General features: G+C 32.8%; 1 protein-coding gene across 9 annotated transcripts in view; it reads left to right on the forward strand.

The window, feature by feature from the left end:
- Positions 1 to 27,227, forward strand: part of NBEA (neurobeachin) — a 680,233-nt gene that overhangs the window by 254,166 nt on the left and 398,840 nt on the right. For 8 of the 9 annotated variants that reach the window (XM_070520525.1, XM_070520517.1, XM_070520519.1 and 5 more), the window contains 3 exons: positions 6,076 to 6,514; positions 17,496 to 17,650; positions 19,885 to 20,011. In XM_070520525.1, the coding sequence (XP_070376626.1) occupies positions 6,076 to 6,514; positions 17,496 to 17,650; positions 19,885 to 20,011 (721 nt within the window). The remainder of the gene's footprint in view (positions 1 to 6,075; positions 6,515 to 17,495; positions 17,651 to 19,884; positions 20,012 to 27,227) is intronic. The other variant, XM_070520518.1, reaches the window with a different exon arrangement.

The raw sequence follows: 27,227 nt of genomic DNA on the forward strand, positions 1-27,227 counted from the left end.
AAGTATTTTTTTTCTTTGAGAAGAAAAAGAGTACAAACACAAGCTAGGGCAAGAGAAAAGCAAAATATGTATATATGAATATTTTAAAATTTCAAATTGATATTTTATTTAAAATGTGCAAATTGGAACTATACTAAAATTTCAATTTTAAACATCACTTAGGAGATGGGACATCTGGAAGAGAGAAATAAGGACCTCCAAAAAACTGCTCCTCCAAAAAAGCAATGAGGACACTGGCAAAAATTGTTGAAATCATGGGGCCGGCCTGGTGATGCAGGGGTTAAGTTCGCACACTCCACTTCGGTGGCCCAGGCTTGCTGGTTTGGATCCCGGGTGCAGACCTGTGCATCACTTGTCAAGCCATGCTGTGGCAGGCGTCCCACATAAAAAGTAGAGGAAGATGGTAGGCAAGGATGTTAGCTCAGGGCTTGGCTTCCTCAGCAAAAAGAAGAGGATTGGCGGCAGATTTTAGCTCAGGGCTAATCTTCCTTAAAAAAAAAAATGTTGAAATCGAATTTTTCAGTTCTCTGGAAAGTAATCAAAGGCTTGCAACAATTTAGAGAGTATTAATTCAAGAAAAACTGCATCATCTTCATGAGAACAGCAAGCTTTGTGGTGGTTTAAGTTTCCCTATTGCTATCCGCCTCTCCTAGGCTCCGTAGCCTTGAAAACCAGCAGTCAGACAACTGTGGCAGCTGTGAAAAACAGCAGGCTAGTGGCCACTGGAATAAGGCCAACTGAGTTTGGAGTTTTTAGGAAGTCCCATCTTAGACCATTGTCACTATTTGACCTGTTTGGCAACTTCCTGGGAAAGCTTCATTCATCACCTTGTCATTATTTGACCTGATCAGAGAAAAGCCCTATTTCCAAAGTGTTTGTGAAAATAATCAGCAGCAATTTGTTTAACCTTGCAACTGCCTGAGGTGGCACTACCAGTTGGGGCAAACAAGAGCCTTACCAAAAATCTTAAAAAGATCTAAGAATGAGATGTCACTATTTTTGGGACTGTACTGAGGCCCAGGGAAGATGTGAGAAGTCCCTAATCACTTACCTCTGGCTGATCTTGAAGCCCTGTGCAAGCAGAAAAAGAAGGCTAAGGGAGGGTTGTAAATAGGAGGGTTAAAAGCATGCCCCAACGCACACACACAGCCTTCTGGCAAAGAGTGGAAGACTTACTGGTTCAAGACATGTAAGGCAATCTCTGTCTAGTCATTAGCTGACCACTAGGCTAATGGAGCAGAGACTTCAGTGGCTGAAGGTGACAGGGAATATAGATTTTACAGAATGAGTTCAGGAAAGTCAGTAAATAAACAAACAGAACAACTGTGAACCCCATGGGAAGGGTCTGATTTCCAGGAGTGCCACATTATATTATTTAAAATGTCTAGTTTTCAACAACAAAAAAGTATGAAAAATGCAAAGAAACAGGAAAGTATGGCCAATACATGGGGGGAAAAGGCAGTCAATAAACACTACCCCTGAGGAAGCCCTGATTTTGGGTTTACCGGACAAAATGCTTTAAATCAGCCATTGTAAATATGCTCAAATAATTAAAGGAAACCTTTTCTAAAGAATTAAAAGTATGAGGGTGATGTTTCACCAAAGAGAATATCAATAAAGAAATACTGTAGAAAAGAACTCCATAGAAATTCTGGATTTGAAGATTATAATAATTAAAATGAAAAATTCATTAGAGGGGTTCAACAGAAGATTTGAGTTGGCAGAAGAAAGAGTCAGCATATTTGAAGATAAGTCCATTATGATTATCCTATTCTGAGGAACCAAATGAATAAATGAATGAAGAAAAATAAGAGACCCTCAGAGACCTGTGAGACACAATCAGGTGAACTAACATACACACAATAGGAGTCGCAGAGGAGAATTGAGAGAGAGAAAGGGGCAGAAAGAATATTTGAAGAAATATTGGCCTGAAAACGTTCCAAATTTGATGAAAATCACTAGTATACACATCTTAAGAGCTCAATGCACTTGTAGTAGGATAAACTCAAATAGATCTATGCATCATAGTCAAAAACATCAATTGGAAGTACCTTCTTGGTTCTGAATTGTTTTTTCTGAATTTTAATTTTGTCTATTATGGGCATATTCTTTCATAACAATATTGAATTCCTGAAGTTGTGTTATTTTCATACATTTACTGTAGCAAACAAGAAAACTGAATCATATACAAATAATTGCAAATAATTACTCAATGCATTATAGTCTTTTTTTGTGTAAAGTAAGCTTTAATAATGATTTTAAATCTTTATATGTATGGCATTTTTCCTCTTTGGAGTTCAGATTAATTTTTATGTAGCTTAATTTGGCACTTTGGGATTTAATATAAAGAAAATATACAAGTTACTTATATACAGATTTTTATGTTTTAAATTACTCTAATGTGATTTAGTTTGCTTAATATTACTATTTGAAGAGCAAATAATTGATCTTAATATAATTTTTAGTGCTGTACTAACAAGGAGCTGTATGCTCATTTTATTTCTTATTTAGATAGTTTGGAAAATAGCAATTTGAATAATTTAATAGGTAAAACATATTGAAACACTTCATAAATCACTGTAAAACAAGATTTTTGGAGGAAGGAATGTGATAAATGAGGTCACCTTGTAGAAGTCATGTCGTTTGCTGAACTTAACCCCATGTTTTTTCCAAAATGTATTAGATGAACTCATTATGTTCAATGAAAAACAGTAAGAAAAAGAGGCATCTGGCATCCAACTGCATGTTTCTGACAAGGTTAATATCGCTCAGGCTAGTAATGTTTCTGCTTTGCGTGCTGACATGGCGTATTGCTACAGAAACTGATGAGAACTATTGAAAAGTTACAAGTCTACTGTCATTGATATAACCTGCACAGATGCAATCATTTATACTTTCTCTGCTGTTCATGCCTAACTTCATATTGAAGTCAATTGGGTTAAACCCTCAAAGTATTTTAGTGTCAAAAAGAAGCATTTTGAAAACATATAAGTTATCTAAGCTGAAGTTTATGCTGTCAACTGAGAGCATGATCTATAGGAGATGTTAATGCATAATGGGAAATTAAGGTGAGTTCTTTGGATACTGATCTGTTTTTTATTTGCAATTATTACTATGAAATTTTCCATTGGTGTTTATTTTTATTTCTATGTAACATGGTCACGAGGTATGCTTTACAAAACTTATTTTTTGAAGAGAGTTGTTATTGGAATATCAAAACTACTGCTTCATTTTTAAGTCATTTTTTAACAGTCACAGTAAAAATAAAATTAAGATTTTATTACTGTGTAAATATCTTGATGAGTCATTTGAAAATACTCTAATATTTAATTTTAATAAACTTTTAATTGGCTTTTATACTTGAGAGGTCAAGATTAATTTGGAGTTCCAAGTGTCTGGTTAGTGAATTATAGATTGTAATTGTCCATTGAGAGTCATTTGAACATAAAAGCCAAAAATTATATCATTAGTAGAAAAAATATTTTTATATAGTACCCTGTAGACACTAAATCAAAGATTTTATTTTCCTAGATATTTTGTATACTTATATTTTAGACTACTGTAACTTGAAAAGTTTACATTTTTCTTGTAGCTCTTAATGTAAAACACACTGTAAATAAAGATACTGAGATATCATATTAGGGTAAAGCCAAAACTCTAGGCCAAATCTATGAATCAGCTAAATTCAGAATAAGTACTAGACTTGATTATATGCCTTTTGATAATTAAAGTCTATAAGAAAAGTTAGCCCATGCTACCTTGATTTTTTGTTGATGTTAGAGTTCTTAGTTTCTGTGTTTACATTCTCTGTCCTATTGTCATAGAAATGTCACTGCTGCTATTTAATTCTCCCTTGATTTTTCTGTCATAATTATTTTCGTCCAAAAATGTGTAATCTGTAGATGTGAACATGCATTAAATATGTTCAGTAGCATCTCTCACAGTGGAAATAACTACCTTAGCCATCTTCTCATTATTATTTCATCAACTTCCAAAGTTTCGATTATCACCTCAGTTTGAATGATCCCCAAATATATGGCTATACTTCTCTTGACCTACAGATAAAAATATCCCAGAGATTCTGCAGACTCAATTGATTGAAAATTTAATTCATTATTTTCCTGAAAAAAACATGCTTCTCTTTTTTTTAAAGATTTTATTTTTTCCTTTTTCTCCCCAAAGCCCCCCCGGTACATAGTTGTATATTCTTTGTTGTGGGTCCTTCTAGTTGTGGCATGTGGGATGCTGCCTCAGCATGGCTTGATGAGCAGTGTCATGTCCGCGCCCAGGATTCGAACCAACGAAACACTGGGCCGCCTGCAGCGGAGCGCGCAAACTTAACAGCTCGGCCACGGGGCCAGCCCCTAAACATGCTTCTCTTTTGCTTCCTTCCTCAGCTAGTGGCATATCTCCATTCTTTTTTTTCCTTAAGCTAGATATTCCGGAAGCATCTTGATTCTTTCCCTTCATTCTCATGCCTAATGCTATGATTCTCATTTGTCTTAATATTCTCTCACAGGGTTTTTAAAAATATGCAAAACGGTTGTCTTTACCTCTTACATTTTTCCTTCTCTAGTGCTTTGACAGTAGTAGTGTTGATATTATCTGTCTGCTCAGAACTTTCATGTGCTTATTTTAATTTTTTTTCTTGGGAACAACAAAGAATAGATCTACCTACTTTTCATGTTGGTCATGTAATAAGATAATAAGATTCATTATCGTGTTCTACTAATTAAGCTTTTCTTATTTCAGTTCTAACATCTTTGACCAAACAAACAAGCAAAACTAAAACTGATTTAATAAATATGAGGAAAATTGTAACAGTGAATTGTGAGAGATATAAGTATTTTAGTTAATTTAAATGAATATTGTATACTAGGAAGATTGAATAATATGAAGATACTATTTATTTCTAAATTAACATATAGATTTGATACAATTTGAATCAAAAGAAAAGGAGAATATAGAAAATACCTTTTCTTTCTTTTGAAAACTTGGCAAAATTATTCTAAAATTAATTTTGAAAAATTATAAATTAATGTCCTCAGTAAATTTGAATGTTATAAAGTTAATGTATATTCAAGAAATTAGAAAAGCTGTTTTATAAAGTCTAAGAATTGAGCCCTGTTGCTAAAGAAATTCCTGCACATTATCTCTAATCCTTCAGCACATGTGTGTAAAACTTTGAACAAGTTATGATCCCACTCAAGAGTAGTTTCATCAAAACAGTGTTTCACTGTGTTTTCGCTAGAGACTTCACCAAAGGTTTTGTGAGCTGTCTTACTGAAATCAAGATGGCCTGTTCCCCTGTTGAGCAATCTCCTGATTTTCTGTCCCAATAACTTTTCAAAACAAAGAAACAACAAAACCTAAGGGCAGCTTTCTAGAGCTTACAGATATTAATTTTGAAGAGATCTTAGAAATAATTTAGTCTACCCTTCTGGTTTTGTAAAGGATAAACTTAAATATATGTTAAAGTAGTACAGATAGCTAACATTTACTAAGTATCCATTTTATGCATGAACTACAAATAATTTACGTATAATACCTTATTTTCTTCTTCACCATGACTTTATTGAGTTAAAAGCTATTATTATTCCCACTATAATTACATTGGATAAATTTTTCAAGGTCCTCATTTATTTGGAAACATTTTTAGAATGTTATACCAAAAAGGCATAAAAATGGCTTCATATTTTTAAGGACAATATTAGAGATGTATAAGAATTTCCTTTATATGATTGGTAGCTAACAATGAAAAGATAAAAAGGGTGCTTCATATAATAATTATTTTTAAGCTGCTATAAAAAATTGTAGGAACTATTTCTCCGTGCTTTTAAATGCCAGATGATTTATAAAAGAAACAAGGTTCTGTTGATACTTACTGAACAAAATGGCAGATGTATATGGATGATATGTTTTAACCCTGTTGTGTTGTTATGCACATCCAATTAGTAGATTTTTTTTGTTTCTTACAGGTTTTATTTTCTATTCTAATATGTGAGAATATTTTATTAATAATACTGGGTTTTCACTTGTGAAGGTTTTTGTTTAAACTAGTTTCTTTCATTACAGAAACACCTGCTGCATTTCCAGACACTATAAAGGAAAAAGAAACACCAACTCCTGGCGAAGATATTCAGCTAGAAAGTTCCATTCCTCATACAGATTCAGGAATTGGAGAGGAGCAAGTGACTAGCATCCTGAATGGGGCAGAATTAGAGACTAACACAGGCCCCGATGCCATGAGTGAACTGTTATCCACTTTGTCCTCTGAAGTGAAAAAATCACAGGAAAGCTTAACTGAGAACCCCAGTGAAATGTTGAAGCCTGCACCATCCATATCTAGCATCAGTCAAACCAAAGGTATCAATGTCAAGGAAATATTGAAGAGTCTTGTGGCTGCCCCAGTTGAAATCGCAGAATGTGGCCCTGAACCCATCCCATACCCAGATCCAGCACTGAAGAGAGAAGCACAGGCGATTCTTCCTATGCAGTTCCATTCCTTTGACAGGTAGGTACTGCATGTGTTAGTCACAGTGCTCTATACATAGACGGAAAATGAGAGTCTGTTAATCTAAAAATATTAGGAGAGTCTCGAACACATCATATTTATTAATGTAGCTTCTTACTACAAAGAATATCAAGGTGACAGGCCAACCTGATTGATCTTGTAGTAAGGCATTTTAATAATACATCTCAAAAAAAGGGTTTCAGTATGAAATGGATGATAGCACATTGAATTGGAAATAGGGAAACCTGGATTCTGATTATAATCCATCTTCAAGTGACTACACTACATTGGGGAAGTCATTTTATCTTTTTGAGCTTACTGGTTTCATGGATAAAATGGGGGAGGGGATAGGCCAAATCTCTCTACGGTCTAGTCTAGCTCTGAAATTCCAATATAATATTATTGATAACTGTAATAATTGTTGGAGATTAAATAGTTTGCTTTAAGTAATAAAACTTGTTTGAGTTTTAAATGCAAATATATGGAAAAAATAAAAAAATGTACATAATCATCTTCCTTATGATATTTCCAGTATGATGTAAAAGTAAAGACATATATTTGAAAGTAAACATTGCTGAAAGGCATACTTATAATATGGCCCACATGTCTACATTCAAATGTTAAATCATACAAGGAATTTTTAGTTGAGAACAAATAATTCTTTTTTCTATTCTAATATGCATATCATAAAAATGATGGTTCACAAAAGCAGAATAAAATATTTCAGAATCAAATTGTGCATGTAATATATCCTACAATTTAAAAACATGTGCAGCATTAGAAAACTATTTTAGGACAAATACCAATTACTAACAATAGTACTTTGACACTGGGATTGATGTTAATGTGTAAACTAAAGAATATGTTTATCATCTGAATTAAATTGTTATTGATGTTTAAAACACTTTTTTCTACGCAAAATTTTTATATATGTGTCAATAAGCAATTGTTTTTGTTTTAGAGAGAAAAGATCAAGTTAGGAAATCAATTCTTTCTTAAACTCGAATGTCAAAATAAATGTATGGTCAAAATGTAATATTTATTCCATATTGCTTTCTCTAAAAGGGCCAAACGGCTTTATCCAAATTAGAGACAGTAATTTTTTAGTGTTTAAGGGTGGAGGTGTGACAGTAAAGCCATTTTCAGTTAGGATAATGATCTTTTTTCATGTATAAATATAATTTACATTTTGCCTATGAACATTTTAACCAATGTCCTACAGTTATTTCTTGAAAATCTATTGAAAAATATAAATGGCATTAGTCGTCATGTTGGATATAAAGATGGATAGTTAGTTTTGTCTTCTATGAACTTACAGAGTAGAAAAAGGAGATAAAATATTTACAAGTAATTGTCATATAAGATAAAATATAAATGTCAGAAGTTTTTAAAAACTATAACAAAGGAGGAGTTATGAAATGTAGGAAAATCTTTCCTTGTTTTAATAGTTTGTGATAATATTATCCTTGCACGCTCATTTATATGGATCCTTGGATGTTCCTTATGCTATTTTGTATTGATGTCCTTTATTTCGTCTGTGTGGTTTATCTTCCCAGGATAGATGTGTATGTGTATTTATGAGTATATATAAACATATGCATGTAAGTATCTGTAATTATATATATAATTATTATAAATATATAAAAATTATTATATTTATAGATATAGATTTACATATATCTATAAATATTTAATTTAGGGTCATAAAAGTTTTGTTGTTGCATCTAATTTTAAATTTAAATTTTGTTAAAATACAAGACAATAAATACAGAGAATTATTGTGATTTGCCTAAGAGAATCCAATGAAATAAAGATTAAGTAAAATATTTTTGTTTTAATTTAGATGATTATTAGGAAAATTTTTTTCATTAAAACTTAACAAAGTAATCATCTGAGTGCCAATATTCGTAGCTACTCAAAATTTATTACACTTTTGAGAATATTACTTTAAAAAATATAGAACTTTCTATTTGTTCCTGGTAGCATTTATGCAAAATTCAATGGGAGTGGAATCATTATTCTAAATTGCATAAGTAGAAATGAAATCGAGGCGCACAAAGCATATTTCAATTCTTTTTAGGAAAAGGGTCTCTAGTGTAGTTAATATATGCAGTAGCTCAAGTACTATCAAATGTAAATGATGAGGTGATATTGATGAAAGGAGGGGATTGAGGTCTCAGGGGGCGCTGATGACGGATTGAACAGAAGCGGCCTTGCACTGCACGTAACTCAAGTCTGTCGTCTTCACTGCTCAAAGCCATAATGGGAGGTGGCAGTCTGAAATGAGTTGCCACGGCAAAGAGTATTATTTTTGAAATGCTTTCACACAAATCACTATGCCCTGCATACAACTTAGTTTCATGCTTTAATGTCATCAGGAGGCACAAATTGGTGTGTCTAATTGTTTGCCACCTGCCAGCAAAATGAGCTGCCAGCCAGCCAGACGGGTTTGATTGTCTGTCAGCCATTCAATAGATTGAGAGTGACAACATCAAAAATTTAACTTCAAACTCTGGAGCTTTGAGCAGCTTTTCAGAGACATCATCCCCACAAGTGCTTCTGGACAACTGCATTTTTCAATTATATTTCCAATATATTGCTACCATTTGCCTTATCTGTCTTAAGGTAGATATAATTTCATTATGAAGTATATAAACATGTTTCTGATGCACTAAAGTCTGAAATCCAAGTTATGACATGTCTTTTAACATCACATTGAATTCCTTCAAAATAGGATCCAAAATGACAGGCTTTAGAAGCAAAGTCCTGAATACTACCAGTTTCAAACAGAATTATCATGGGTCTTACTCTACCAATAATGTATTTTTCATTTTTATCTTTAGTTGAAAAATAGCTATAAACTCAGTTGCTCATTTCTTTGTTACTAAATCATACTTCCTAATAATATTGTACAATCCCAGTGGAAATCACCTAGGATTTTACTTTTCTTAGCCAATGGTTTATTGGTTCCATTGCAAACATGCTAACAATGTATTCTTTATACTTATTCTGAATTGTAAGCTTGGAAATAAATTCTAAAACAATTGATATAATTTGAGTTATGTTAACTTATGTTCTACATAGGGTGTTTCTCCCCACTTAGGATGGAGCATTGATGAATTGCAGTGTTTTGAAGTTTATAATTTTATTTTCATTAGCTAAATTGCACCATCAAATTTAGACTTAACTAAAGTAAACCTTTTTTAGTATTAAAGCCTTCATCAGATTGTATTATGAAATATTATATAAATATTCTTATCTACATATGTGGAAAGTGCTGATTCTTTTTTTTTTTTTTTTCATTTCCTCCGATCATCATCTGTGCAGATTTAAGTGTATGTCTTTGGTTACACTAAGTGGCCCTAACAAATGTATGTTTATGAATTGTAAAGCACTGAAAATGCAAGATATCTTCTGGTACTGTTCTGTATGTATAGAATAAATACAATTATGAAACTATGACAGCTTTTCTAATGTTCTGTTACTGCAAAGCAAAGAAATATTTATCATGGTTTTATTTCTAACAGAAGCGCTTAATAATCTCATCATAGTACTCATAAATCAAGTGGCAAAGTTCCCCAACTATGCTATCTCTTTAGATAGATTTCTGTGTAGATCTATGGTTTATAAAATATGCTGGCTGAGCTATATTTTTTGTGTATTAGCAACTGTGTAACTTTGAGGTTGGGGTAGTGCTTCTCTCTAAAACCACCGATTAAGATTTACCCTATCTTTTAAACTAAAATTGTAATCCTAATTATCCAAATGCTTTTAATCTTTTGAGAATTTGGCATATATCTGTAATTTAGCTCAGTCTTAATTCCTCAGGGATTCCTGAGATCCACTTTAGTTTGGAGAAAAGACAAAAAAAAAAAGAAAGACAAGAAAACAGAGGACAGTATGCTTCTCCACGTATTTTAACTGTTATTGTATTTTAGAAAATTGTTTTATGTCTGGGATGTCACAGCAAGCTTATAGTTGTATTACTTCTCTGGCTAACAAACATCAATCTTACGTGATTTATACTTCATCCTTTTTGATTTTACAAACTTGTGCATGTTCAGATTACTGGGTTTGATTGGTTCAGGCAAACTAGTCTGTATTTTTTTCCCCTCAGACTTTTAATATCCTTGCTTCTAAGTGTTTCATTCTCTGAAACAGAAAATCACTTAAATAAAAAAAAAAAATTGTAAATATTATAAGTCTAAAAAAGCAATATAGATAACATTCATATTATCAAACCTAAAGTATAAGCTTAGGCTAGGTACTTTCTCTCTAGTTTTTTAACATTAGTGCTAAAGATGACTAATTAGGGTAAATAATAAAGAAATGTTTAAATGAGGGAATTCTCCTACAATGATTTTTTTAAATTTAGAATTAGGTAAGATTATAAAAGATTGTAATTACTGCTGAGACCTTTAATTTCTGTTCTTATAGTTTTGAATTTTTTTAAAAAAGTGTTTTGATTATATCACTTAAAGGATGAACAAGTAGATGTAGGCTGAATTGATAAAAAATCTGCCATCTCTACATTTCAAAGTTTCTATGATTTGTAGTCACTGGAATCCCAAGCTTTTATTATGCTCCAAGTGGCCTGGGTATAGTATTTTAAGGCCAATTGCCAGAAGATGCACTTTTGACCAAGCATGGTTGTATCCTAATTTCCCCAGTGTTGTTGCCTTTGTCTCTCCTGGCATTTACACAGACAGTTCAGTGAGCTGAAAAAGTCTCTCTCTCTAAAGGGCAGATTAATGAAATACTCGATTATTTATTCTACATCTTTTTTTCTATTGGTATTCTAAATATTTTACAAAATAGAGACTCAAACATGAAAACCTCATAAATAACGTGATTTCTGATGAGCTGCAGTTAATTTTAATGTCACCCTAAAATCAGTAACAAACTGTTTTTTCTTCAAAGTTCCAGTTTTTTTCTTTCAAGATAAATGTTTAACATCTATAAGCCTTGTTAGGAAAAGACTAATAATCTGGAAATTAGGAGAACTGGCTATTAGTAACGAATCTCTTTGTAATTAGTGTGTGACCTTTATCTATTTTCTTTGGCTTTCTGGGACTCAGTTTCCCAACATATAGAATAATGCATTATTTCTAAAAAGTCGCATAAAGTTCCAAAATCCTATGATAAATGAAATGGCCTTGTAGTTAGTCTCAAATAAGTAGCAGATGGCTATTTTTGAACTTGCTTAAAAGACCTGAATCCTAGAAAAGATACAATATGTCCATTTCCAAAGCTCTCACCTCACTTTAGGCCACTGGTATCTCAAGTGGATTTCTTCTATTACCCCCTAACCGGCCTCGTTATTTCCAGGTGTACCCTGCCTACCAATGTATCTTCCACATTTATGCCAGAGACGTTTTTCTTAAATACAAAGCTGATGCAAATCCTCAAATGATTTCTTGTTATTACACAGTAAAGGATAAACTTAGTTTGGAATAGAAAGTCCTCACCTTTTACCAGTCTTAAGCATCTATGCACTTCCTTCAACCTACTGTGTTTTCTCATGTCTCTGTGCCTCACTCAGTTTTTACTATTGAACTAACTTTTCTCCTCCTGGTTAATTCCTGTTGATCCTTTTAGACTCAGCTCACTCTTCCCTGATAATGCACATCCTTTGTGTCCCTGAAATGGCCTGTGCATTACTCTGATCAGAGCAATTATTGAAAGGATTTGCACAGTTGATTTGTTTGTCTCTTATATTTTGGTCAAGTATCTCAAAGGTGTGGGCTTGTCTTCCTTGTCTTTATATCCCCCAAAATTGTCAGTGTAGTTGTATTCCCTTAACCTGTCAGTGCTCAGTGTTACAGAAAAGAGAGAGGGAGCAGAAAGAAGAAAGGGATTCTTATAGGGTGCCACAAATAATTATAAAACTCACTTGCCTTAATGAGTCACTATTTAAAAGACTTTTCTTATCTTCAGTATCTCACTTTATACTTAGGACAAATCTTGAGGTATACAGATAAAGTAATATCCTTTCCACAAAATTCACAGAACTGGTTAATGGGGACCCCCAAGACTCTGCCCCTGGACCACTTTTCCTATCCATTTGCACTCACTTCTTTGGTGATTTCATCCACTTTCGTGGCATTAAATAGCATGTAGGCTGATGACTCCCAAATTTACGTCTCAGGCCAAATCTCTCCCCTAAACTAGAAACTCATCTATGCAGTTGCTTACTGAGTATTCCTGCTTGGGTGCTTAATAACTTAACAGGTATATAAAAACTTGCTGCAACCATAGTCGTCCCTATGTTAGTTAATGGCAGCTCTGGCCTTCCAGTTACTTGTGGCAAAATCTTTGCATCGTCTTTGACCTTTTCTTTCACACCCACATCCAGTCTTCTGCAAACCCTTTTTGCTTTGCCTTCTCAATATAGTAAAAATCTGACCCACTTTTCACCGGTTTCACTTTGCTATTCTGATCCAAACTACCATCATTTCTTGCTCGGATTATTGTAGTATTCACCTAATCAGTCTCCCCCTGCTTGCCTTTTCCCCCTTAACATAGCAGCCAGAGTGATCCTGTTATAACCTAAGATCGTATTCCTCCCTTATTCTTAAGCTTTTAATAGCTTCTGGTCCCACTCTATGAAAAAGCCAACTTCTTTACAATGGACTCCAAGGACCTATGATCTTAGTCTCTATTACTTTTCTTATCTCATCTCTTTTAACTCTAAATGTCCATCAGTCTTCTGGAATCTCACTAGCCTTCTTCTTCTCTCTGCCTGTGGCACTCTTCCCTAGATATCCTCATGTCTTGTTCCTTGACACCCTTCAGTGTTTCCTCAAATACCACCTTTGGTAAGACTTCTTTTAGCCACCCCACCAATACTACTTATCCTTGTCCCTGCTTTATTTTTCTCATAGCACTTACCACCTGATATACTTACTATATTTGCTCATTGATGTTATTCTATTTTCTGTCTCTCCCTATTGAAATGTAAGTTCTGTGAGGGCAGAGATTTTGTCTGTTCTATACATTTCTATATCTCAAAACTTAGAACAATCCCTCACACATCATAGTACTCAATAAATATTTGTTAAATGAATGAATGAATCTGAGATCATATCCCAAATCTCTGGCTTTGAGATAGGATAAATTCAATGATGAAAGAATTTTCACTTTACTGTATTATATATCACTCAGTGTATTACAAAACATATAATTAATCACTCAAGGAAACATTTTGTTGAAGCATATTAGATTCAGTAATTTCCTGGCTTGCACTGTTTTGATGATAGCCTTTACAACCTTGGAGTATGTGTAGATTATATGTAGTGTAAAGGAATTACCCACTTCATTATAGTTTTCAGTCTTAAAGGTGTGGAAAGGAAGTGTGAAATTTGGAAAACATGGAAAAAATATTCTTAAGACAGAAAAATGCAGTTGGTAAAGTGTGTGTAGAGTAGAGGATTCTAAGTCTCCATCAGTATGAATAGCAGATCTATAAGAAAAGCAGTATATGTTAATAGTTTAGATTGATGGCTATATTTTTGAAATCCAGATAAAAATTATATGCTAACTCTATAAAAATGTATGTGCTCCAAAAAATTATGTATATTTTAGGATATTTATGCACCCTAAATGGGTACCCACAATGGGTACATAGACTCTTAAATAAGCCTTTTGGCATAGCTGGAATAGGTAACCAAGTAGGAAATGTTGAGTAACAATCTAATAGAAGATTTTGTAAGAGTTAAAAATTTTTACTTTCAGATAAAAGTAGTTGTAAATACATAATAACATTACAAAAGATAACTAATGTGTTATCAACACATGATATATGTAAGCTTTCAAATTATTTGTAAAATAGATTGCTTAGCACAGAGATGGTTTGAGATGTTAGGGAATGGGTAGTATTAGTGAAGAAATGATATTAAGGACACAAATGTACGGTCCTCTGATTCTACATAAACAATTTGGCCATGTTAACCAAAAAGGAAATAGTTACAAATGCGTAAAGTTGTAGATTCAAAAAGAATCTGAGAAATCAGCAAAATCCAGCTTTTCACTTTTCTGCACAACCCTTGTGACATGGTTATTGTAGCCATTTGGACACATCAGTGGTTGGAAACTAGAGCTCGTTAAATGTTTTCACCCTCCTGTCTGTCTTAATTTGGTATTTGGAGATACATGGACGTTTCAACTTGTTTTCTTATCATATGCCATCATATTTTTAAAAATCGGTATAGTTTTCTCTCACTTTTTTACTATAATTTTCTAGTCTTTCAGCCTTTCCTCACACAACTTGTTTCCCAGACCCACTGTCATGGTAGCTCTTATGGACATGATTCTGTGTGTCGTGATTCTTGAAATCTGGTACCTTCAACTGCATGTAAGATTTTGTTTATGAGGTCTGACAATTGCAAAGTGTATCAGGATTATTGCTTCTTTCAGTCTGGGTGCTGGTGCTGATGTAGACCTTGACTGCATGAGCACTTTTGGGAGCCATAGAAATACTAATAATAGCAAAAATGTATTGACCACTTAAAAGATTCCAGGTAGAGTGTTAAGCACTTTATTACATTATATCCTTTTATCTTTATAGCAATTACATGAGGTACAAAACTATTATGAACTTCATGTTAAAGGTGAGGAGAATAGAGCTTACAAAGATTATTTGCCTAATACCACAAAGCTAGTTATTCTTGGAGGTAGAATTCTAACTCAGGTTTGTCTGACATTGAAAGCTGGGCTTTTAGCCCCTGTATTACTATATTTATGTATCATCTTGTACTATCAGACTACTGAGTTTGCTTCCATGAAGTGTCTGGAGGCTTTCACATCAATTGCTATTGAATCAGATACTTTCAGTTTTTTAGTAGGTATTTAAATTTTTTGGCATTTATTTACAAGCCATCATTACAGGTTGTTGAGATTTAAATTTTTTTCTCTCGTTTCAATAACTAATTTTCATAATATATTTGCCCTTGAAAGATGCGTGTACTAGTCTGTTACAGAGGTTTTACCCAAAGTTGGCAATGCTCAGGAATCTTTGGTATTTGTTTTTCTACCATCTACCAATGCATCTCACAGCACCATCAATAAGCCAGTATTTCTTTATTTCATCCATAAGGATTTTAATGAGAGATGCAGGGAAAAAAAGTGTTATAGTTTCACTACTGACTTATTTTCAAATTAAGAATAAATAACTTTTTCTTGCTAGAGAGCCAGTGAAATAGTCCATCTCAACTTTAGTTTAGAAATTTAGAGAAGAGTTTTGGTGGTAACGCCAAAATATTACTTTGTTCTTTTTTCCCTATTGATCTTGGTGTATATCATTATAACTAGAGACCTTTTATCTTATAGACAGAGAATTATTTCACTTTAGACAGTGATAACAATTACTAACATTTATAAGACATCTCATATTTGACAACGTCCTTTTAAATAGTCTCATTCAGTCTCTCTATTTATATATGAAGTAAGTGGCATTTGTCTTCTCATCTTCACAGTGAGAAACTAAAATGTAAGATCACACAGCTTGCGAGTGATTTAGTTCTCAAGCCTTAGTCTTCTAACTCCATTTTATATTCCTTCTATAATGTCACACTGCCTCGCAATGAAATAAATGGAGACATTAGATGAGGAATGGCCACTGAAGGGATTGAAAACATAATGTATGTTTTAATAAGATAGTTGAGAGTTCAAGGTTGAGTCCAATGAATTTGACTGCATCCATAAAGCGAAAAGAAGAAAGTAGCCAGAAAGAGATCATGAAGAAAATTATTTTGGTACAAATAAAATTATTTACTATTATATTACCTTTGGTCACAAAAAACGTAAGTACTCCAAAAATTGAGTAATAATTCTTACAAATTTAGATTTTTGACATTGACAGTCATTGAATACATTAACAAAATATTTCTTTCAAAAAGTGTTGGTATTAAGGAAGTTTAAGTCATAGACCTATTTGAGAATAAGCCATTGATATAGTTTCCTTTAAGTAGAGCTTTTTAATGCAAAAATGACAAAAGATAGATACACTTAAAAGCCCTAGTTTAGATTGGATATTTTTGTACTGTCAGTTACCAGTTTTCAGGCGTTACATTTGAGCTTGAAATATCTCATACATTACTTTCTAGATAAATGAGTTCAATGATGGTTGAGTAACACTTGGAAGTATTTGTTAAATGAAGTTGCAGTGCTGTAAACTTTGAGAAGAATGAAGTTTCACTGCAAGGAAATAAAGATATTTATTATGTTAGAGAAATAGTTTCTTTATCTCTTACATTGACTAATATTCACATCCGTTTTTTGTTTAAGGTTAACACAATGTCATGAGCAGAATTTTTTTATGATATTCAGTTAAATATGCTAAAGCAAATGGGAAAATATTCAACTCGTATGTTCAGAAAGTCGAAGCTTAATAGCGAAATAGATGTTTAACCAAATGTCTAGTGTATCATCTTTCATTATAATAACATTCCTGTTATGGAAAAAACCCCAATTTTGTTCAGATAAATGAACTTTACTATGCCATTAGATTTTATTCAGTATTCCTTGGTTTAATTTTTAGCTTTGCTATAAAGAAGTTTGAGAATTTGACTTTCAAATGTTTTTATGACTATTTTACATATGGATAATGTAAAATAGATAAGACAGACATTTTATGTATATTTTGCCAAAAACATATGCATATGCAAAGTATTCTGACTTGAGCACATATTTTTCCAGTTTTCCCAGATTCTTGATTATAGCCCACATGCTATCTTAAGAAAGGTTTGCAAACTGTAGATTCTACTTAAACGTTTGCCAAATCTATTATGGTAGTCAGCATACCTTACAATGTATCCTTAATGTCCATATCCTCTTCACTGATGCAGTTGGGCACAGAAGTTTAAAAGAAAACGGACAAAGAAAGAAAGAAAATTTGTTGTTGACTATATCTATCTGCCATAACAAGATTAGAATTCATCTTAAAGCTTGTATTTGTTATTTTCCATCATTTCTTTCTTTGCAGGAGTGTTGTGGTGCCTGTTAAGAAGCCGCCTCCAGGTAGTTTAGCTGTAACCACTGTGGGAGCCACTGCTGCTGGAAGTGGGCTGCCAACAGGCAGTACCTCTAATATATTTGCTGCTACTGGAGCTACACCAAAAAGTATGATTAATACAACAGGTATTGTCCTTATATATTTTTGTGATACCTCATCTTTTTCTTTCTGTTTTCTATATCTTCATTTTTCTGCTTATTTGATCTAAAAATTAAAATACCCTAATCATTTAAGATTATCATAATCCTTAAGCAGGTTCTACTTTATGTTACTGCATTTCAGAATTTGTCTGTAGTTCTAGGATGTATTTTTTAGTGGTCATTTTAGAGGACACTATTGGTTTTTGTTTTGAGTCTTCTCAAAACACAGTTCATTTCTCAGAGTGAAATCAAATTGGTAAAAGGTTTTTGGGGAGCAAAACCAAAAGATAATTTGAATACTGATGTTTGATATTTAAATTGTATCAAGAATGTCAAAGTGTACTAAATGTGTTATTGACAGCAAAGAGATGTCATGACATTTACTGGTTGAATTCTAATGTATATTTTTTGCTAAATCCTCTAAGGGAAGGCAGAGCTCCCCTAAGAACCTTGATGGCATACAAGAGCCTCATCTTGATTAAAAAAAATTGCATGTGAACAAGAACCATTGTTTGACATTGAATTAATTTATATACTTAGCTTACGATTGTATCCAATTCATTGTCCAACATTTTCCTAATGGTCTAGGAACAGAAAATTCCAAATCACTACAAATTTTAAAAGCCTGCCTAAAATAACTTTTTTTTTGTAAATTTCCAGAAATGTTCCTGTTGATTATTAGCTAAATAAATCCTTACCCAAATCTTTGTGATTCCATTTTAGGTATTTATACAACGCAAGATGATCCCTGACTTTTCTTCCCTGACTATAGTAGCCTTCTCTTCTCCAAACTGTATAGCCTTGAACTTTTCCATCTATTGTTGTTCCTTAGATTCTTCCCATTTTTATTAATTTCATAGCTCTTTGTGCTTTCTGTATCTTGTTTATCATACCACCTGAGTCTGACATATCATGAACCACACATTTATGGGGTTGTAGTAAGTAGAATCTACTCTATCAAGCATATTTATATTAGCAAATAAACATCATTAATGACAGTCGTGTTAAAGAACATAACATGTTTGATTTATTTATATTATAAATATTTATATCTGGTTTTTCTGAAGACTTTATTTAAAGTTTTCTAGCCAGTTTACAGTCTTACTCTTTATACTCAGTCTGTTTTCCAGAAATAGGAATAAAAATGTTCTCCTTTTACCAAAATATATACCAAAAAAAAATGTTAAGGTTTTAAAAATATGCCAATGTAGTAGATCTATGATTGATTTTTATTGAGTAAGAACTTGTTTTTAAGACATAGTTCAATGAAAACTAAATCACCTTTTTTAATCTTTATATGAAACAAGTTATGATATTTTCTTCTAATATCTATTTTATGAATTATTAATAGATATAGGAAGTGGTGGTAGCAAGAGGTCCAGTGATAATACAAAGTACATAATATTACAATGAAAAATAATATGTAAGTAATAAATATCCTCCTTAGAGATATAGAGATACACACACACACACACACACATATTTTATGGGTCAATATCTAAACTGGGCCCATTGTCTAGTTCAGATTTTGGGGCACAGATGCTGTATAAGTGTTGTAGTGGAAATCGCAGTAAGCAATTCAGTTTTGTGGGAATTAGTGTAAGATAAGATATTATTTAGGAACACTAGATGTCCCTCAAGTCCACAGCTATTTAATATGCTTGCATGTTACATTATAGAAAAATCTATTCTAAAATGGCATCTTCATATTGTTGAGGAGAACTCATTATTTTAAAATCAGGTACAGTTATACTCATTATAGCCCTTCTTAAGCAATCATTTTATCAAAATAAGCATTTGATGCTGCAGTGGTGCAAATTATGTTCAGACAGTTCATTGTAAATTATATTTTAGATGAAAACTAAAAATATTACAACATAGGACTAAAAACAGATAAAATTTTCACATCTAAATTTGCATTATTTTATCAGCCTCATTTTATCTAAAATTATTTCCATTTGTTGATGTCTCTTATTTATACCCCATTTGTAATATGTAGTTTTGATAAATTAATATAAGTAAATCAACTGGATTTTAATGCAACAGTATTATTTATCATTATAAAGAGTTATTAGTGTACTAATGGCCAAATGATTATTGATTTCTGTTTTGAAATTCAGATGATTAATTCTTTCAAAATCAGGTAGTAATTATGTAATGAAAATTATTTTGTTAAACAAATTTATATTTAAGGCTAAAAATTATTATTTTGGGAACAGGTGCCGTGGATTCAGGGTCCTCCTCCTCTTCCTCCTCTTCTAGTTTTGTGAATGGTGCTACCAGCAAAAACCTTCCAGCTGTACAAACTGTTGCTCCAATGCCAGAAGATTCGGCTGAAAACATGAGGTATATATAACCATTTGGGTTTTACTCATTTTACTCACTAAACCCCCTCAAACATAGTAAAACACTACACAATAAATACAAAGGTATAGTTAAGAATTCTTAAGAATGGTTGAGTACATATTTTGGGATTACATTTTATAATTGCATTGTTTTGATATTTTTAGCTAGTTATTTATTACATGAAAATTAGTTATTATATTTGAGTCTAAACTGAGAGATCTTGAATGATTTTCAAACATTGACTCTGCCAAATTTGTAATCTGTTGTCATATAGCACATTACTATTTCCAATAAAATAAAAACACCCACAAATGGTAACATGATAAATTGGGTATCTTCGGGGTGGTAATGAAAAGTTTAAAATACAGACTTTCAAAATAAACCTGCTAAGTTATATATAATGTATATAATTGGAACTTGAATAGAAGATAACTTGAATTATCTTTTCTATCGTAATTTAGATAAAAATGACTTGTAGTAGCATATCAAAGAACGTTCCTAGCAGAGACTGGCCGCTGGCCCATATTCTTGGAGTTAAATTTGCACATACACAAACACACCACACACATGCACGTACGTGTATGTATTCACATCTCTAATTGAAGGATCACACAAATAAAAGGTGTAAGAGCTCAGCAAAAGAATGAACATAGTCGTTACCATCACCCAAGTCAAGAAATAGAATGTTACAAGTACCCCAGAAGCCCCCAACCTGTGCTCCTTTTCCTATCACTATTCTTGCTCCTCTTCAGATTCACTGCCCTGATTTTTAATACTAGATTAGTTTTGGTTTTTTGAATTTTATATAAATGGAATTGCACAAGTATGTGTTATTTTGTCTGGCTTCTTTTGTTCAACATAATGTTTATGAGCTTCATCCATGTTGCATGTAGCAATGGTTTGTTTATTTTTATTTCGTTTTTATTCCTCTATGAGTGTTTACTGCAATTTATAATCTATTTTACTGATGATGGGCATTTGGAATTTTCCAATTTGGGGCTATTGCAAATAATCCTGCTTTCTATGTAATAATGCTGCTGGTATGTTACTCTTGGGTGTACTACACATTTATATTCATGTTTGTTGGATAAATAACTTGGAATGGAATTGCTGGTTCATGGTGTTTCTTTTTTTTTTTTTTTTTTTAAAGATTTTATTTTTTTTTCCTTTTTCTCCCCAAAGCCCCCCGGTACATAGTTGTGTATTCTTCGTTGTGGGTCCTTCTAGTTGTGGCATGTGGGACGCTGCCTCAGCGTGGTCTGATGAGCAGTGCCATGTCCGCGCCCAGGATTCGAACTAACGAAACACTGGGCCGCCTGCTGCGGAGCGCGCGAACTTAACCACTCGGCCACGGGGCCAGCCCCATGGTTCATGGTGTTTCTGCATGTTCAATCTTACTAGATAAAGCTAAATGGTTTTCTAAAGTGGTTACGCAAGTTTACTAACTCATCAGCCACGTATGAGTTCCTATTTCTTCATATCTTTAACAATACTTAGTATTATCACTCTTACATTTTAGCCATTTTGGTGGAAGTAGAGTGGTATTCCGTTGTATTTTTATTTTGCATTTTCCTGATGACTAACGAGATTGAGCACTTTCTTATATCTTTATTGGTCTTTTGGTTTTCCTCTTTTATGATTTGCCTGTTGAAAACTCTTGCCCATTTTAAAAAATTGAGTTGTCTCTCTTCTACTTATCAATTTGTAAAGGTTTTTATGCATTTGGAAAATTATCCCTTTGATGATTATACGTCAAACATATATTTTCTCCGTTCTGCGGCTTTTTCCATCTATATGATCGGTTTTAATCAACAGAAGTTGTAAATTTTAATGAAACTCAATTTATCAAGTTTTTGTTTGTTAGTGCTGTTTGTTTTGTAGATGAAATCTTTGCCTACATTTTTCCTTATCTCCTACATTTTCTTACCTTATCTTCTGTCTGCTTTATTCTTTGCTTTTTATGTTTAGATGTATAGTTCATCTGGAATTGAGTTTTTTGAATTCAATGAAGGTAGAAGTAATATGGATGTCAGGATGATCTAGCACCATTTATTTGAAAAACTCTTCTTTCCCCCATGCTCTGCCACTTCTGTCACAAATCAAGTGTCCCTGTATACTGGATTCTGATTTGGCTCTCAGTTCTGTCCTAATACTCTGTTTGTCTATCCTTGTGCCTCACTAGCTTTAGGTTTAATAAAGATCAGTATCTGGTTGAGTAAGGTCTTCCACCTTGTCCTTTTTTTCAAGAAAGTTGGAGCTACTCTTGTTGTTTTGCATTTTCACTTAAATTTTAGAATCAGTTTGTCAATATCTATATTGAAAACAACTTGCTGGATTTTGGCAAGGAATGGAATTTATAGATCTATTGTAACTCAAGTTATATTGCGTCTATAGATCTCTTTCAATATTGTGACTTCCAAACTATGAACATCATATATTCCTTACCTTTCTTTAGTTTTTCTTAAATTTTCCCCAGTAATGATAATTAGTTTCCTATGTAGAAGTCTTACATATTTCTTATTTGATTTATTCTTAGGATTTTGACATTTTGCATTTGTATTCTTTTCCTCTAGTTTTCAAATCAACTGTATCGAGAACATTTGTTTATATTGTTTAAACTTAATGAATTATACTCATTTTGTGTGCACATTTGAAAGAATTTTGATCAGTTTATATCCCCATATAATTACCACCGCAATCAAGATGTAGAATATGTCCATCACCCCAGATTGTTCCCTTGTGCCTCATCTGTTATTCACCCCATCCCTGCCTCAGGCAAACACTTACATATTTTTTAATATTGTAACTTAAATTTGTTCTTTCTAGGGTTTCACGTAGATGGAATCACGCAGAATATACTTTTTGGTTCTTCCTTCATTCACTTAGCTTTTGAGATTTTGAGATTCGTCCATGTCTTTTTGTCTATGAGTAGTCCATTACTTTTTATTCTTGAGTATTATTCCATTATATGGCTGTCTCACAATTTATTTATTCACTTGTTGATACACCTCTGAGATTTTTTCCAGGTTGAGGTTCTTATAAGTAAAAATTCTGTGGACATTTGAGTACCAATTTTGTCGATGTTCTTGGTAATATGTTCTTGGGTAAATAACTAAGAGTAAAATTGCTGGTTGAATAGTAAGCATATGCTTATCTTTATAAGAAGCTGCTGAGTTGTTTTGCAAAGTGGTTGTATCATTTTATATTTCTGTCAATAATGTGTAAAGGTTTCATTTGTTCCACATTCTTATTAACACTTGGTATTGTCAATCTTTTTAATTTAAGACGTTGCTGGGTAATAATATCTCATTTGGTTTTATTTTCCTCATGATTAATGATGACAGGGTTTGGGTTTTTTTTATGTGTTTATGGGCCATTAAAATCTTTTGCTATTTTTAATAAATTGACTTGTTAGCATTTTTTGTATATTCTGAGTATATGTCTTTTGCCAGATATATGCATTGCAATTTTTTTTTTGCCATTCTGTGGCTTGTATTTTCATTTTGTTTAAAAGTGTTAAGAATAGGATGTTTCTAACTTTGATAAAGTCCATTATTTCAGAACATCTTTTCTTTTATGGTTCGTGTCTTTATGTCCTAAGAAATCTTTATCTATCCCAAAGTTGTGAAGATGTTCTTCTATATTTTCTTCTAAAAGTTTCATAGTTTTAGCTTTTATGATTAGGTTTGTGATCCATTTTCACTTAATTTTTGTGTGTATGGTGAGGTAAAGGTTGGAGTTTGGTTTTATTCATATGTATATTAATGTTTCAGCACCATTGAATTACCTTGCCACATTGGTTTAAAATCAATTGATCGCCTATGTGTGTATCTATTTCCGGACTTCATACTGTTCCATGATCTATATGGCTGTCCCTATGCCAATACCTCACTGTCTTCATTACTTTCTAGTAACTTCATAACTTTATAGTAAATCTTCAAATCAGGTAGTATAGGTCTGCTAACTCTGTTCTTTTTTACAATTGCTTTGACTTTTCTAGGTTATTTGCATTTTTATATAAATTTTATAATTGACTTGTCAATTTCTATGGGAAAAAAATCCTGCTGAAATTTTAATTAGGATTGTGTTGAATCTTTAATTAAATTTAAGGAGAAGCTGTCTTCATAATATTGAGTTTTCCAGTCTGTGAACATTGTCTATAACTCCATTCAGTGAGATCTTGAATTTCTCTCAGCAACTTAGTGTAGCTTTCATTGTAGAAGTCTTGTACTTATTTTTGTTTTTTTATTTTTTAATGTCTTTGATGATATTCTAAATTATTATTTTTTTTTAAGATTGGCGCCTGAGCTAACATCTTTTGCCAATCTTCTTTTTTGTTTTTTTATCCCCAACTCCCCCCAGCACATAGTTGTATGTTTTTAGTTGTGGGTCCTTCTAGTTGTGGTAAATTAAATTTTTTACTTTAAATTTCCAATTTTTGAGTTAGAAGACAAACAAAAAAGAAGAAATACTTATGTTTCCACTTATATAAAATTCTAGAAAATGCAAATTTATCTTAGCAGAGAGCAAATTGGTGATTGCTTGTCTCAGTTATATCAATACAGCTGAGAAGAAAGAAGATTTTAATTGTGTGTTCATAGTGTGTAGAAAGACAATTGATCTTTGTATATTAACTTTATATACCCCAACTTTGCTCAGTCCACTTAATTTTAGTAGTTTGTTTGGACTTTTCTCAACTGACTTGATAGTTCTATCTGTAGTTTTATTATATTTTCTATGTGTAAAATGTCATTTGTAGCTTTAGTGTTACATAATCTTAAAAGGTTTGAGAATTCACCAAGGGGGCCATCTCCGCCTGGAATTTTCTTTCTGGGAAAGTCTTAAATTACAAATTCAATTTCTTTAATGGATAAGTGACTATTCAGATTTTCTCTTTTCTTTTTGCATCAGTTTTGGTTATTTGTGACTTCCAGGAATTCAGCCATTTTATCTAAGTTGTTGCATTTATTGCCATAAAGTTTTTCATCCTTTTTTTAATTCTTATTTTAAAATATCATTAAAGAGATTTACACTATCTATAATGATGTTTCCTCTTTCATTCCTGATTTTGTTCATTTATGTCTTTTCTCATTTTATCATTATTAGAATAGCTATTAATTTTCCAATGTTATATTTTCCCCCAGAAATTAGTTATTAGATTCATTAATTTTTTTCTGTTTTCTATTACATTGAGTTCTGCTCATATTATATCCTTTTATTTATTTCAGGTTTACTTGCTTTTCTCTTTCTAGACTCTTAGGGTGGAAATTTAGATCAGGAGTCTATAAACTATGGCCCCTGGGCCAAATCTGCCATTGCCAGTTTTTGTAAATAGACTTTTATTTGAACATAGTCATGTCATTTGTTTATATATTGCCTCTGACTGCTTTCACATTACAATGACAGAGTTAAGTAGTTGCAACAGAGATAGTAGGGCCTAAAAGCTTAAAATATTTACTATCTTACCCTTTACAGAAAATGTCTGCTAACCCCTTGCTTAGATCTTTGATATTAGGTCTTTCTTCTCTTCCAATTTGAACATTTAAAACCTTGACTTTTCCTCCAAGCACTATGTTAGCTGTATTTTACAAATTTAGTTATATTGTTTTAATTTTTATTCAATATTTTTCCTAAATTTCCCCATGATTTCTTCTTTGACTCATATGTGTTCCAGAAGTGCATTTGAGGTTGACTTTTTCTCGCTCGTAATGCTGTGAGATCCATCCAAGTTGTTGCATGGATTAATAGGTTGTTCCCTTTGTATTTTTGAGTAGTATTCCGTGGTATGGATGTATGACAGTTTGTTTAACCGTTCACCCACTAAAGGACATTTAGGTTTTTCCCAGTTCTGGGTTATTACAAAAAAAGCTGCAATGAACATTTGTTTTTATGTGAACATAAGTTTTCATTTCCCCGGCATTAGTGCCCAAGAGTGAGATTACTGGGTTTATATGAGCAGTACCTAATTAGTTTTATAAAAACTCCCACCAGCATTGTAAGAGTAGTCGAGTTTCTCATTTTCACCAGCATTTGGCATCATCTTTGTTTTTCAAAGCCATTCTGGAAGGTATGTGGTGGTATCTCATTGGTGGTCTTAATTTGGCTTTTCCTATTGGATGATTTTGAACATATTTTCATGTGCTTATTTGCCATCAGTATGTTCTCTGTAGTGAAATATCTGTTCATGTCTTTTGCCCACTTTGTAATTGGGTAGCTTTTTTACTTTTGAGCTTTGAGAGTTCTTGATACATTCTAGGTACAAATCCTCTTTCAGAAATGTGTTTTGCAAGTATTTTTTCCCAGACTTGTTTCATCCTTTTAACAGTCTTCGACAGAGGAAAACTTTGTATTTTTGTTGTAGTCTAACTTATCATGGTGTCATGTCTAAGAATTCTTCACCTAGCCCCAAGTCCTGAAGATTTTCTCATGTTTTCCATAAAGTTTTGTGGTTTCATAGTTTTAGTTTTAAGTCGGTGATCCATTTTGAGTTAATTTTTGTATAAGGTGTGAGGCTTACGTTGAGGTTTGTATTTTTGCCTATGAATGTCCAGTTGCTCTAGCACAATTTGTTCAGAAGGATATCCCTCCTCATGAGGCATATTTTTAAGATCTTTTAAGGCAAGACTAAGATGGCCTTTATTTCTGGGCTAATTTTGCCATACTTAGAAAGTGTGCTGGGATCTCTCCTGAATGCTCAGTATGTTTAATTAGGTCTCTCCTTTATGGCCAGAGGAAACGCAGATGGTTCTTGGTCCTCTGTGAGCTGTAGTAGATGTTTGTATTAGAGCTCCTTCATAGTTGTTGTAATTGTTCTTTCCTCAGAAGTTGATCTGTTCTAATCTTGGGAGCTTACAGACATAATATACATAGATTTTATTCAGTCAAAGACTCAGATTACTGGAATTGTTTCTCTTTATAACTCCTTCCTCTTGGGTACTCTGTCCTCCAAATCTGTTCACCTTGGCCTCCCTGAACTGCAGTTCTGGTCCCGTCAACTCAGAAAGGTTGCCAGATTCTGTATTTGCCATAATATGGGAAATATCTCCCTGCAGGAAACCTGGATGATGATGGGACTCACCTCATTTGTTTTTCTTTCCTCAGGATATATGATCCTGTGCTTTCTGTTTTGTCTGAAAATAGTTATTCTCTGTATTTTGTACAATTTTCTCATTGTTAGTATGGGAGGTAATTCTAGACCACCTTACTCCTTCAAGGT

Source organism: Equus asinus, chromosome 11, assembly GCF_041296235.1.
Source record: "Equus asinus isolate D_3611 breed Donkey chromosome 11, EquAss-T2T_v2, whole genome shotgun sequence".
Lineage (NCBI taxonomy): Eukaryota > Metazoa > Chordata > Mammalia > Perissodactyla > Equidae > Equus > Equus asinus.